General features: G+C 37.9%; 1 protein-coding gene across 1 annotated transcript; it reads right to left on the bottom strand.

Moving 5' to 3' along the window:
- Nucleotides 1-8,412: 8,412 nt before the first annotated feature.
- Nucleotides 8,413-12,562, bottom strand: LOC135770294 (extracellular calcium-sensing receptor-like). Its single transcript, XM_065280018.1, has 6 exons — nt 12,276-12,562; nt 10,920-11,211; nt 9,986-10,780; nt 9,687-9,914; nt 9,394-9,517; nt 8,413-9,308 (listed from the first exon to the last, which is right to left on the bottom strand). Exons 1-6 carry the CDS (start codon nt 12,560-12,562, stop codon nt 8,413-8,415), a joined length of 2,622 nt encoding a protein of 873 aa, XP_065136090.1.
- Between the last annotated feature and the right edge of the window lie 1,475 nt (nt 12,563-14,037).

Below are 14,037 nucleotides of genomic sequence, written 5' to 3'. Positions count from 1 at the left end.
TGATGATCTTATAGTCAATTTAAAAATGCTCTTACAAACTGACTCTATTCGTTTAACTTTTTTCCTTTACCTGCCGTCGCTGTTCTCTGTGCGTGTCCTCCGTCAAAGTAGCCTATTAAAATTAATATGAAGTTGATTTTTAAAAGTCTTAAGCACACCGCAAATCAAACGTGCTGCTACAGTATGCTCTAAATGCGCGTGTAAATTTAACTTCTGGGCACTGCCAGGCTGATTTTTTGAAAAGTAAGTGATATAGGCTACTCACTGCATGTTTTGGCATTCGGTAGCATATGCATCAATGAGATGCAAGGTGTTGCTTTTAATGTTCTTTTTAATTTATATTCACAAAACCTAACAACAAAACATTGTTTATAATTACGAGACAAATTATTTGAAACGAAATTCGTTTTAAAGTAGCAAACAAAACTTAAATTAAACTCGTAATAAACTAATTAAATTGAAACAAAACAACATTACAACAATATTTAAACCCAACAATACTCAAACATTAACATATAACAGACATTACGATACATGTTAAAATAATCTGTAGTTTGTTGGTAGATGTTTATTGGGCAAAACCTGCGTTGCAAACCTCCATTTACCAGAATAAATCATTTTTACTTTGAAATTGATGCGTTGTCACGTTAAAATCAGCTGTTCATTTAGGTTCCGTCCTTTTTTTATTTACACTGCATCACAACCCCGGAGTTCTCGAACTAAAACAGGGTCTGCAGCATTTACGAATGACTCTATTAATAAGTGCGATTAAAATGCGTTAAAATGTTTAACGCGTTATTTTTTGTGTAATTAATTAATCTTAATTAACGCGTTAAAGTCCCGGCCCTATTAAATATATAAACATACAATATACCAAATGAAAGAACAGACGCTCTGCTTTCAAACAAAAAAAAAAAAACGTTTCATCCTACCTTCAGTGGTTCTTTTGCAATCAGCTTTTGAATATGGGTAGGTTTCTGCAAAAACACCACATTTTGAGCAAAAAGCAAAGATAATTCCATTTTTGTGACAGACTTTTCATAGAGATCCCATTCAGATCGCTCTTTAAAACAGACAGACATGCAGCCGCTTGCCATAGGGCAATACTTCCGGGTTTAAAAAGTTGCGGAAGGGTTACCACCTGGTGGATAATAGCGGTATTGCGGAAAGACGGAAAATCTCGTCATTGGCGGGGAAGCGATTTCTCTTAATTGACGAGATATCTCGTCAATGGCGGTGAAAGAGTTAAGAGAAAACGCTGCCAACAACAAGTTTTTACAGTAATCCATATTTCCGCTATTATCCACCAGGTGGTGCTCTTACCCAACTTTCTAAAACCTGGAAGCATCCACTCGAAAATGCAATCCTCATACAAAATTTTGTAATATTGAAGAAACCTTACCATATTTAAGAGGTGATAGAAAGAGAACAAATGAAGATAGGATGGAAGTTTTTTTTTTATCAGATGGTCTGTTCTTTCATTTGATATATTGAATATTTATATATATAAAGAAAAACATTTTCTGGAGGGCATTAAACTTGTGTGAAAACTTGTGAACATCATAAAAATGGTGGCACTGGCTGGCAACTTCTTTTTAAAATGCTGGTGGGGATTCAATGATTCAATGTCTCTGCATTGCTACCATAGCTGACATAAAATGACCAATAGCTGGTGCCATTCCCTTAGTAGCACGGAGAGATCCTCTGCCTGTTTGATCTCATTTAAAGCTGCCGTCGGCAACTCTGGAGGATTGAGCAGTTTCCAAATGTTTACAATTTCATGTCCCTCCCCCACTACCTCAGAGCAACCTCCCTCAGAGTTCGTTCTCGTCAGCGCGTGTGCAAAAGTATTATTGTGAACGCATACTTAGCAAGAATACTTAGATTACTTACATAACACTCCGAAATACAATCAATGGTTGATAAAGCACAATTACCTGTTGAGAAGAAATGTGGCAAGCTCTGCATCCAGCTTGAAATCTCGTAGATTCCTTTCAAATGCCGGTCCGATATTGATCCTAGTTTTATTACAGTCACAGTCGCTTTCTATCTTTGTTTCCTTCTTTTCATTGGTTGTTTTCCAGCTCTAGTTGTTAACCGAGAAATCGGAAGTTTGTTACTGAAAGTTCTCTCCGCCATCACGCTGTTCAAACCAAAACACCTATGAATTTAGGTGGATGCACGTGATATTGTAACGCGCGCGAGGGGGATGGGGATCTGTGGTACGTGCAGGTACTGTGATTGACAGGCAGATTTTACACAGCCCTGCGCTGATTGGACCAAATGAACCAGCCTGCGCTGATTGGACCAAATGAACCGGGAGCGGTGGATTTTTGCAAAACAAATAACAGGCTCCAGGTGGAGCTAGAAGCGCGGGGTTTTTTCTCAAACAGTCTAATTTATGTTGTTCTATCGGAGCATAGTGTTGGTTTCAGTGAATATGATCAAAAAATATTATCAAATAAGTTGCCGACCGCAGCTTTAATAATTCTGCCTCCACCAGCTCGCTCTCTTTTATTTACCCCAGCAGGTCAGCCTGGTATGCCTAAAGGAAACTCAGTGTGCAGGCATGCACCAGCCCAACCTGCCGCCATATATCATTTACCTGTTAAACTTGATGTTACTCGAGAGGTAGCAGTTACACTGTTAGAGGGTAGTGTTGGGGTTTTAGGGAAGATATTTGGGGCTAGATAGTGTAGTGATTTTGACACGGGCACAAATTCATTTAGTGATTTTCACATGGGCAACCATTGGTTAGTATGCCATACACGGGACACTAGAGGTTTCACCTCCAGTGTGTGTGCATGTGTGTCAGATGACCCCTCCCCCTTCTACTTCGGGGCACCAGCTAAAGAATTTCACTTTAACAATAAGAATGATCTAAATAGATCATTTAACTAATAAGAAAATATGTAAATTAGAGGGAGTTGGTCATCTAATGTATCTGAAGGATTTTGAGAGATTCGGACCAGCTTTTAGAACACTTTAACTGCAGTGTTGGGGGTAACGCATTACAAGTAACGTGCATTACGTAATAATTTTACTTTTCTGAAGTAACGAGTAAAGTAACGCATTACTTTATAAATGTACACATTAACGCTTCCCCGCTAATGACGAGATTTTCCGTCTTTCCGCAATACCGCTATTATCCACCAGGTGGCGCCCTTCCGCATGCCCGTGTCTGTTTTAAAGATCGCTCTGAATCGGATCTCTATGAAAAGTCTGTCACAAAAATGGAATTATCTCAGCTTTTTGCTCAAAATATGGTGTTTTTGCAAAAACCTACCCATATTCAAAAGCTGATTGCAAAAGAATTACTAAAGGTAGGATGAATCGTTTTTTTTTTTTTGTTTGAAAGCAGAGGGTCTGTTCTTTCATTTGGTATATTGTATGTTTATATATTTAAAAAAGAACATTTTCTGGAAGGCATTAAACTTTGGTGAAAATCATGAAAAACGCTGGTGCTGGCTGGCAACTTTTTTTAAATGCTGGCGGTGAAAGAGTTAATATTTGAGTTACTTTTTATTTGAGTTACTTTTTATTTGTTTTATAATATTTGAGATGCGATCGGGGTAGAAGGTGAAGAAGTTCCTTAAAAAATCTGGAACACGCAGATTAAAGGCCTCTTGAAGTGTAGGTTTACTCTTCTGAGCTTCACCTTTTTGCAGACATAGATTATTGCCTTTCTTGACATGAGGCTCAAAACGTGGTGTGAGAGGACGCACGGGCCAGGGACTCAGAACTTGTGGTCGATCGGGTTCAGTCTCTGTTGTCAAACTCAGAATGAGGAGCTGTAAAATCTCAAAGAGGGATTCACAAACTTGGTTGGTTTTTCGATGATCTGTTATTGTCTCTCTCAGCAGGAGACAAGAAGTTGGGTGCTCTGTTTCAGTCTCTTAGCACAGGGTCTGAGACTCAGAGCATTGAGGTGTTGGTTTTTACTCTGCTAATGTATCTCTTTTTGGGATGAGACTCAGAGCGTAAGATTTTGTTGTGTCCTGTTTCTATCTCTAGCACGCAGGCAGGAGACTCAGAAATTGTGGTAGATCGGGTTCAGTCTCTGTTGTTGAACTCAGAATGAGGGGCTGTAAAATCTCAAAGTGAGATTCACAATCTTGGTTGGTTTTTCGATGATCTGTTATTGTCTCTCTCAGTGGGAGACAAGAAGTTGGGTGCTCTGTTTTAGTCTCTTAGCACAGGGTCTGAGACTCAGAGCATTGAGGTGTTGGTTTGTACTCTGCTAATGTCTCTCTTTTTGGGATAAGACTCAGAGCGTAGGATTTTGTTGTGTCCATCTCTAGCACGCAGGCAGGAGACTCAGAACGAGGTAGTTTTAGTATACTCTTTTAATGTCTCTAGCACGCAGGTGGGAGACTCAGAGCGAGGAATGTTTGGAAAAAAGGAACTTTATAACTTTAGATAAGGAGAAGTTTGCATTTTGGTGCTTTCCTGATGCAGAGCCGTGATTGGCTGTTGATGTCAGAGGAAGTCCACAGAAGGTGGTCCACCTCTCTTCACTGTGAGGAACTCATTTTCATTGCATAAAGTATAGAGTTTAACTTTGTCTTTAGAATTTCATTTAAGCATTTTCCACTTACCAAACCATTTCCAAAATACCATTGGCATTGTCTTGAGTGTAAAAAGCATAAACATGACAGCAAAATGTTACCATATCAAACATGCATTCATTCATTCATTTGTTAATAACTTTGATCATTTAACATAAAGATTTATTTCAGAATGCTAGTGTCTTTAAACGAGTATAAGGTCAATAGGTAATGGTTTTAAGTCCATTTTGGTGGTGAAAGGATGTAAAGATTTGTCCTTTTGTTTAGCCAATACTTTGTAAAGCCTTGGTGTGTGCTTGAAGGCGCAAAAGAGGATGTTTTCGCCGAATGAGAATCCAAAGACCGTTATTGAGTTTTTTACATGAGTGTCAAGACTGGTTTTAACAAAAGAGAACCCAATTGCAGACACGACGAAAGTGTAAAATAAACTGAAAGTTTATTTAATAAACAAACACAAAAACCCACGTGGGGGTAAAACAGATGGTAAACAAACACGGTGATGAAACACGAAACAGAGGAACAAAACACTGGAACAAAATAACACTGATGCAGATAACAGAATTCAGAAACATGGAGAACATGAATAACACTGAATTCAGACGAACGAACGGGTAAACAAACTGAGTCCCAAAAACAGACGGCTGAAACGTTGAGGGGTAACGTGTCCGTGGCTGCGCAGGCGGGTGACGTGTCTCCGGCTGCGCTGGTTGCAGCAGCTGCTCTGACGCCCCCTTCGTCCTCTGATGCGATGACCGCATGAGCAATTGGCTGATGTTTTTAAGGCCCTATCTTGTGCACAGACGACGCATATTAATAATATTACTTTCAGTGCACCTAATAAATAGTCTTTTATCAGTTAGTAAAGACAGTTTCAAGTAATACTGCAAAAATGTATAAATGCAAAAATTTGGTTTTTGAAAGGATGAGAAACAGAAATAGTGTGGGTCAATCAAAACGTCCTCTCCTTCTCCGCTTTGGCACAAAGGTCAGCAATAAAAGATGTTAGTCAGTTGTCTTATCTGATCGACTAGACACTTTGGGGCGGTTTCCCGGACCAGGATTAGCCTAATCCAGGACTAGGCCTTAGTTTAATTAGGAAATATAACTAGTTTTAACAAACATGCCTTACTAAAAACATTACCCGTGTGCATTTTGAGGTAAAACAAACGGCACTGATGTATTTTAAGATATGTCAGTGCAAGTTGTTTTCAGTTTGGACAGCTCTTAAAAATGTTTTAGTCTAGGACTAGTCTAATCCCAGTCCGGGAAACTGCCCCATTATGTTAACCCACCAAAATTTGGTGCAAATGTAGCAATTTCAGTTTTCTCTCTTGGTCATTCAATGTTTAATTTATCAACAGTCTGAGTGACAATCTCAATTAATTTCTAACTCCTCGGAGCTCGAAAAGTGATGACAATTTAGGCGAATCATTTGTGCATTATTTGGGCCAAGCCAAAAAATGTCATTAAATTAAAAAGAATTAAACATGATATTGCTGACTGTAACAATAGCATTGTCCACTGTGTTGCAAGCACTGCCTACAATACTGCACCAAACGCTTCCACTATCTGAGAAAAACAACAGCCGCATGACAAATTCACCACTTGTCACGTCCCGCGTAAAATGCCTTAAAGACTGAAAAAAGCCTAAAAAGTTGCTATTTTTTGTTAGTTACTCCACATTTGTGTGAAGTTCATGGGCTTTTGTAACATATAACCTTTATTTAGTTTAATGTTTGTTTGAGAGGTTTTAGTAAGGGTTTTTTTAGATTTTTTTCTGTTTTGTGTATTGTTGCAATATAACTTAGTGTAATTGGAATCCAAATCACCAAATTTGACTTGTATTAGTTTTGACAGAAGATATTTACTGTATGAAACTTTACACAATAACAAGATAATTTTGCTGGAGTAGGAGTGTGGTATAGCTCTGATCTTCAAAGGGATTAGGGCATAAGGATAATCACTTCCGATTGGAGTTAACAGACTGATTAATGAGCTAGTGAATTTATTGGGACACTCAGAAAGTGTTTAAAACAGTTTTTGTGCCTGTGGATGTGTGTGTCCGCTCTGGTGTCAGCTTTTTCCAGTCAGAAATGACCGTATGGCTCAAGTGTTTAAAGAAACCTCCCTCACTAATTTTTAAATGACCAGTAGGTGGCAGAATGGTGAAGCAGTTACTGTTATGTTATCAGTAGAATATTGAACGGCTGGGAAGGGCTCTTAGCCAATCAGATTCGAGAACCAGAAAGAACTTGTATAAATAAATGTAAATAATAACCCCAACTAATGCATTATTTTCTATTTATTGTAAATAATACAAGCTGTTAAACTGAATTTACATTATTTATTAAGTGCAATAAGTCAATGTCATTTCTTATTAGGCAGTACACAATGTAGGTCCAGAATATGGCAGTGATGAAGATGATCAGTGATAGTCCATTGTGCCTAGTGCTGACTCGGCCTGCACTGCAGAGCCTGCCACAGCCTGTGGAGAGCAGAACTTATGGATCAGACAATTGTGACCTGTTAATCAATCAATGTAGCAGTGTAGAGACAGTGTATACAATGTGATTTTAATGTTTGCCCAGGCAGTAATGTTGAACCTCTTCTAGGGTTGCCACCCATGTCTGATAAAAAACCTGGACATATCAATGACCCGGCCAATTGGTTTGCTCACAAGCCCCCACAATTCCCCCACCTTCCCATAGCATAATATTTCTATAGGCCTAAGCAATTATTGGCAAGACTTTACAATTCTTTTTTTTCAATTCTTATTTGTTAACATTAGTTAATGTATTAACTAACATGAACTAACTGTGAGCAGTACATTTGTTACTGTATTTGTTAATCTTTGATAACATTAGTAAATAAAAATACAGATGTTCATGGTTTATTCATGTTAGTTCACAGCTTATTAACTAATGTTAACAAGATTTAAATAAATGTATTATTAACATTAACAAAGATAAAAAAATTGTTTATCCTATAAGTGCAGTTTATTATTAGTTCATGTGTTAACTAATGAAACTTATTGTAAAGTGTTACCCAATTATTTGTTAATTATATTAAAATATGTAATTCACTCTTACAATTTATAAAAGCTGCTTATACTATTTATGTAAACTATTTTATTTATATTCCATTGCAACTTTAAACAGGTCTAAATAGTAACCAGCCGGGCTGAAAAATATGCACATGAAATTAAACTTGTGGAACTCACCTCAACATGTATTTTACAATCATTTAAAGCTGAAGTCACTGTTACAAACTGTACACCATGCAAGATTTTAACTCTTTTAAGACATGGATACACTTTCGTGTAATCTGGTGTAAAAATGTGTCTTATATTTTCGCTTTTGGGCACTCTCTCTCTGCCATGGCGCTCCTGTTTCTAGATACACTGATTAATTTGGTTCGGGAGAAGAGATAAAAGCCCACCCACACTGACTGGCTGATTGATTGATTGGCTGATGTCCTGAAACAGGGCAATCAGGATGCTCTCTGTCTTACATGCGCTAAATGAGGCACACACAGACGCAAGGTCTCCCTCTCTGCCGTGCGCGCGCTAAATTACATATTCACATAGCTTTTCGAAAACCGGGATGTTCAGTGTCGCGGGAGAGTTGATATATTTGCCGGGACAGGTTATTAAAAAGCAGGACAATCCGGCAACCCTAACCTCTTCCAGTCATTTTGTCACTATAACAAGCCAAAAGCATATTTATGTGCTTGCACGCTTTTTATTCCATGGCAATGTTTTTTTGTGTTTGGTTGTCAATTGTTGTTTACTTACTACATCACACTGTTGTCCATTTAGATTTTCATCCTTGAGTTTTTTTAACTGCTATTTCCCAATCATATGTTTCTTTGTATTTTGTTCTGGTTTTAACAAAATTATGTAGCATTTTGGGGCAAATATGCAAAATAGTAAAGCAAAACTTGAAGCTAAAATAGCAAATATCTCCAAGGCTACAGTAAATTTTCCAGGTGTACTGACATAAGCTAGGAAAAATGTGATCCATACAGCACAGAATATGAGCATACTGAATGTGATGAATTTAGCTTCATTGAAGTTATCAGGGAGCTTACGAGCCAGAAAAGCTAAAATAAAACACAAGACTGAAAGCAAGCCAATATAAGCAAGAACAGCCCAGAAACCAACAGCTGAACCTAAATGACATTCTAGAATGATCTTATCTTTGTAATAATGCATGTTCTTATATGGGAAAGGAGGTGATATTGTTAGCCAAAGCACACAAATTAGGACCTGTATTAATGTAAGGATAACAACACTTAGTCTTTGTTGAGGAGGCCCAAACCATTTCATGACATTACTTCCTGGAAGTGTGGCCTTGAATGCCATTAACACCACTATTGTTTTCCCCAGAACACAGGAGATACAGAGGACAAAAGTGATCCCAAACACTGTGTGACGCAACATACAGGACAACTCTGTGGGCCGACCAATGAAAGTAAGTGAACAGAGAAAGCACAGAGTCAATGAGAAGAGCAAAAGGAAGCTCAGCTCTGAATTGTTGGCTCTTACAATAGGTGTTTCTTTATGAAGATAAAACACAAAAAATACAATTGATGAAAATAATGCTCCAATGAGAGAGCAAAGAGCAAGCACAATCCCCATGATTTCTTTATAGGAAAGGAATTCAACCACTTTTAAAACACATCTGTCTTTGCTTTCATTCGACACATACTCCAAATCACAAGGAATGCAGTCACTAGAATCTGTGAAGGAATTAAACAAATATGAATACAAAGCACAGGTCTCTAGCCATTGTACAGTATTAAAGCATGAGCTAGTACTTATTACCTGTCTGATTACTGATTTCTCCAAGTGCACATTGAATACAGTCATAACAGCAGATAGGTCTTCCTTTCTGTGCAGCCTTCCTAGTGCCTGGAGGACAACTATCAGTGCACACGGACACTGGCAGCTGTGAAAAGAGAAGTGCCATGTAAGGCCCAAATAATGATTTCAAGCCATGTCAATTGCTTAACCTTAAAGCGATAGTTTGTCCAGTCAGCTTTTATATTTTTTGTCATATTGCCAAGTCATTTATCATGCACCCATAATTTGCCCTCTTAAATTTATTTTTGACGTACCTGTCTGCTGTTCTCAGCCCATACCACAAGTTCCTGATTAATTTTAAGACGTTTCTCTGGAGGCAGTGAGTGGTCATACGCACCAACCAGTTTAAACTGCATACTTCCATCTTTAGCAGGCTGCCAGTTGACCAGATCATATTTCGCCACAGGATCCCCACTTGCATCAAAATATATTTTCTCACCTGTTTTGGCAGTGAAACGGACATCTCTCATATACTCCAGCACCTGAAAATAAACACAAACATAATTGGTTTCAGTTTGACTTTTATCTTTTAATTGTCTGTCTTCTTAATTACCTTTCTTGGCATGGGCACCTCTACTTTGCTGCTGTTGGTGGAGGAATTGACATAACTGATTAAATTATGCAGTGCATGTGCAACAGCATAAGTTGCCGTGTACACTTTATTTGCTATGCGCATCTCTAATGCATCAGTATATTCATTTTGCACTTCTGCTAAGTGTTCTGAGCCAGTACAGCCACCTGTGCTACCTCCGGTGTTTCTGAAAGAGCACTGAAAAGCTGTTTCCCAGAAATCTTTCAAAAGTTCATTTTTTGGTTCTTGATAAGGGTGCACAGTCAAAAGAAACTCTCGGAGGCCTTCAAGCTTCGTGTTCTGTAAGGCAAAGCCCACGACTCCCGTGAGGAAACTGTATTCCTTTATTTCTGCAATAATTCGAGAAGTGATCCAGGATTCGCTACCGACCCACTGGAGCCCAGTGACATTCTGTTGCGCAATTAATTGCAGGAGTGGGATAAAATCTGCAGAAGATGTAAAAGATACCACCACCTTGGCTGTTGATCTTTTAATCACTTCCAATGTCTTTAGGAGCTGCTCTTGTGGATCCGTTCTTAATACGGTCACTGAGTATTCAACACAAATCCCCAATTGTTGTGCTGTCTTTTCAAATGTTGAGATTCCATAGGTACCATAATCACTGCGACTGCTGATCGTTCCAACCCAAGTCCAGCCAAAGTGCTTGACAAGCTGAGCGAGTGCTCTGCTTTGATAATAATCACTGGCTATCGTTCTGAAGAAGGATGAAAACCTTTTTCTGTCACTCAAGCATGCACATGAGGCAAAATGACTGATCTACAAGCAAAAGAAAAAAAGGATTAAAAAAAATCTTAAATTTTTACTTGTTATATTTACACCAATTGCATCTTGCAGTGGTTCATTATGCATTGATTTATCATAACAACATGTGGCATATAAATAAGAAAGTTCTTACCACAGGAAAACTGAAAGGGCTTAGTAAAGAGGCGATGGCAATGGTGGGAGAGGAGCTTGTCTCTCCAACAATGGCTTGAACAAATGGTGGTCTAGAACAGGACTCATCATGCAAAGTCTCTATAAAGCCATTTATCAAAGCCATACTCGACAGAATAGCCTGATTTATTGTCCCACATGTATCATATATTTTATAGCCTAAAGTGACACCAGGCAACAGCTGTGTGCTGTTGTTTATCTCCTCTATGGCAAAAATCAGTGTCTGAGCCACTTTAAACTCACGCAAGTTAAAGCTGTGACAATAAACATCAGTCAAGTGTTACCATTATTCTGCAAATAATCATTACAGTATTATTATAGTACCACTTTTAAAAGGATAGTTTACCCAAAATGGAAATTCGGTCATTTACTGACCCTCAAGTTGTTCTTAACTTATATAGATTTCTTTCTTTTGCCCTGTGCTACCAATATTTTTTCCACCTTTATAAATATAGTTATTCAGATTTATTTTACCAGTAATTTTACTGATTTCACCTTCTGTACATGTTATACAGCCATAACAACATATAGGTTTTTATTTCTGCACAGCCTTTCTAGTGCCAGGAGTACATCTCTCACTGCACACAGATACAGACAATTGTAACAAATATTGCAGCATGCTAATTTTAGAATGACCTGTTTCAAGTTCAAGTTCATTTATATATAGAGCACATTTAAAAACAGCCGAAAAACTGAACAAAGTGCTGAACATAAAAATCAAACTGTAAATGCATAAAACATATTTTTTTTTAACAATCTTAAAATGAATGTGTTAAAACAACACATGTTGTATCTATTTAAGGACAGCACATTTAATGGCACATGACTTGACACATCTCTTTGTTAAGCTTGATCCCCTCTACGTTTTAATCTAGACTTTCAGACATTTTTACATGAAAAATTATCCAGAACATACAGAAGCAGTTTTCTCTTTTTAAAGTCACCCACAATTTTTTACCTGTTAAAAATTTAATTTCCACAAAATAAAGTCATATTTACAGCTAAACTTTCCATCCCACTCAAAAGAAGCATCACACAGTCCCAAAGTAACAATTTCATTGTCTGGTTTTCTTGTAGGTTGCAAAAATCAAAAATTAAGATATTATTAACAGTATTATTTTTTTCCTACTACAGAAGTCAATGTTGCTCCAAGTCTACTTGGTTACAAACATTTTGCAGAACAAAGAAATTCATGCAGGTATTGAACAACTTGATGATAAGTAAATAATGACAGAATTTTACTTTTTGAGTGAACCATCCCAGTAGTAGTATTCATAATACTACAGTATTCATAATGCAACGTTATTCTCATACAGACCTGACACATGTAGGTGGTTCTGGTTTGGAAGTGAAAGGATGCAACTTTTGCACAACAGTTCTATGAATTGGCAAAATCCCACCGATGTTGATTTCTCTTTCTGCAGAAAGTAGTGGGGGGAATGGCTGGCTAAGCATTTTGCAGACTTTAGCTGTGGCTGGGATGCAAGCACAATATAGCAGCAGTAGCAGGAGTGTCTTTTTTGCGATGTCCATGTGAAGGTAGAGCAGGAGCCTTTGTGGCAGAACAGGAAATGATCTGCCTTTTATCGTGTTTTGAAATTCCATTTGGGATCAGCGTCATTACACTAGTTTGCTTTTATTGTTTTATATTTGTAACGGTGGTAACCTGGTTTAAAGTAGGTCCGTAAAAAAATAATAATTCACTGCTAGAGGTCAGATTCGAACTTGGGTCTCCAGCGTGGTGGCACAACGACCTAACCACTACGCCATCGAGTTGTGAAAAAATCTCACACTTTTTTAGAGACTTATAAAAAAATAGATAGGTGCCTTCCTACCGAATTTATTTATAAGACAAATAACCGGATAACTCCGTAATATCACCACCAATTACATAAAAAACAGCATAACAAAATAAACAGCATATATAACAGTTACATAAACTAAAAGAAATAACAGGGAGCAAAAAATAGTTCTCAGACAAATATTTAAGTTACACTCTGCGGACAATCACACTAGGCCAACTTCAAAACAATCATTTGTGTAGCAACACATCACATAAGTGAATTGAAGTAAGGAACATGAACATTGTTCTGTCAAAGAAACACAAATTTTTTCATCATCAGACCCATATCGTTTTATGACCATAGAGTAAGGTAAACAAAACAAACTTGAATAAATGAACATTATGAAAGAAATATTGTGTGTGTGTTTCTGCTTAAATAAGATTGTGCGTTTGATCTCAGATTGTATGATTGATGCGGCACTGAGGCAGTGACCCACTAGCAGCATGTGGTGTATAGCAGGATGGACAAACAGCAGGATCAATAATCCACAAACAGGACGAGGTGCATATTCTCCATTTCACACCTGAACTCGGCCAAACAGACACTTTAAGGAAAAACTGTCCACATAGCCACAGGCTTATCAGACTCTGCACGTCCTCTCCATTGTTTTAGGTAATGCATGTTCACAGAAGATGTCACCATCACACTCGTACAAAACAACTAGGAAACAACTTAGCGCTCCCGGAAGTGAAAAATCACAGTCGTTTATAGGTTGCTCCTCCTCCTTCTGTAGTCACATCCTCCAATCAGTTTTCAGAACATAACACGCATAAGAAACGGACAGGAAAACACTTTATCACCACACTCTCCCCCCAAGAAAGAAACAACCTCAGGTTGTTCAGAAGGGTATTAGGGAGGTCAGAAACCTAAGAATTCATCTTCATCAGTGGATTCATTGAAGATTCTTGAAGTTTCAAATGTTCCATTTGTTCCAACTCTTCAGAGGTAAGAAAACACAGTTTCAGGTAACAGACGTTTACTGTGCATACATCTTCACCAGTGGATTCCAGTGAGACACGATAATTTAAAGGTCCCATTTATTGGCCAGTTTTGCACTAAAATTGTGTAGAGCACTTGATTGGGGAAAATTCCTCACCCATACAGGTTTTCTATCTTTGTAGGTTACATCTCTGCGGGTTTTGTTGTAGCTACACAGCTGTCTTCCTGACGCTTGTTTGCTACATTCTTTTGCTGGTTTGTAGCTTGACTAAATGTTCTACAATATCATAAGATCGA

Source organism: Paramisgurnus dabryanus, chromosome 8, assembly GCF_030506205.2.
Source record: "Paramisgurnus dabryanus chromosome 8, PD_genome_1.1, whole genome shotgun sequence".
Lineage (NCBI taxonomy): Eukaryota > Metazoa > Chordata > Actinopteri > Cypriniformes > Cobitidae > Paramisgurnus > Paramisgurnus dabryanus.
This window is presented reverse-complemented; position numbering and strand designations above follow the sequence as displayed.

Excerpts from the sequence above, each read along its gene's own strand:
- LOC135770294 (XM_065280018.1), bottom strand. The coding sequence starts at position 12,562 with ATGGAATTTCAAAACACGATAAAAGGCAGATCATTTCCTGTTCTGCCA. Across the intron at positions 10,781-10,919 it reads GCCCTTTCAGTTTTCCTGTG|ATCAGTCATTTTGCCTCATG; the intron begins GTAAGAACTTTC and ends TTTTGCTTGTAG. Across the intron at positions 9,915-9,985 it reads AGGTGCCCATGCCAAGAAAG|GTGCTGGAGTATATGAGAGA; the intron begins GTAATTAAGAAG and ends GTTTATTTTCAG.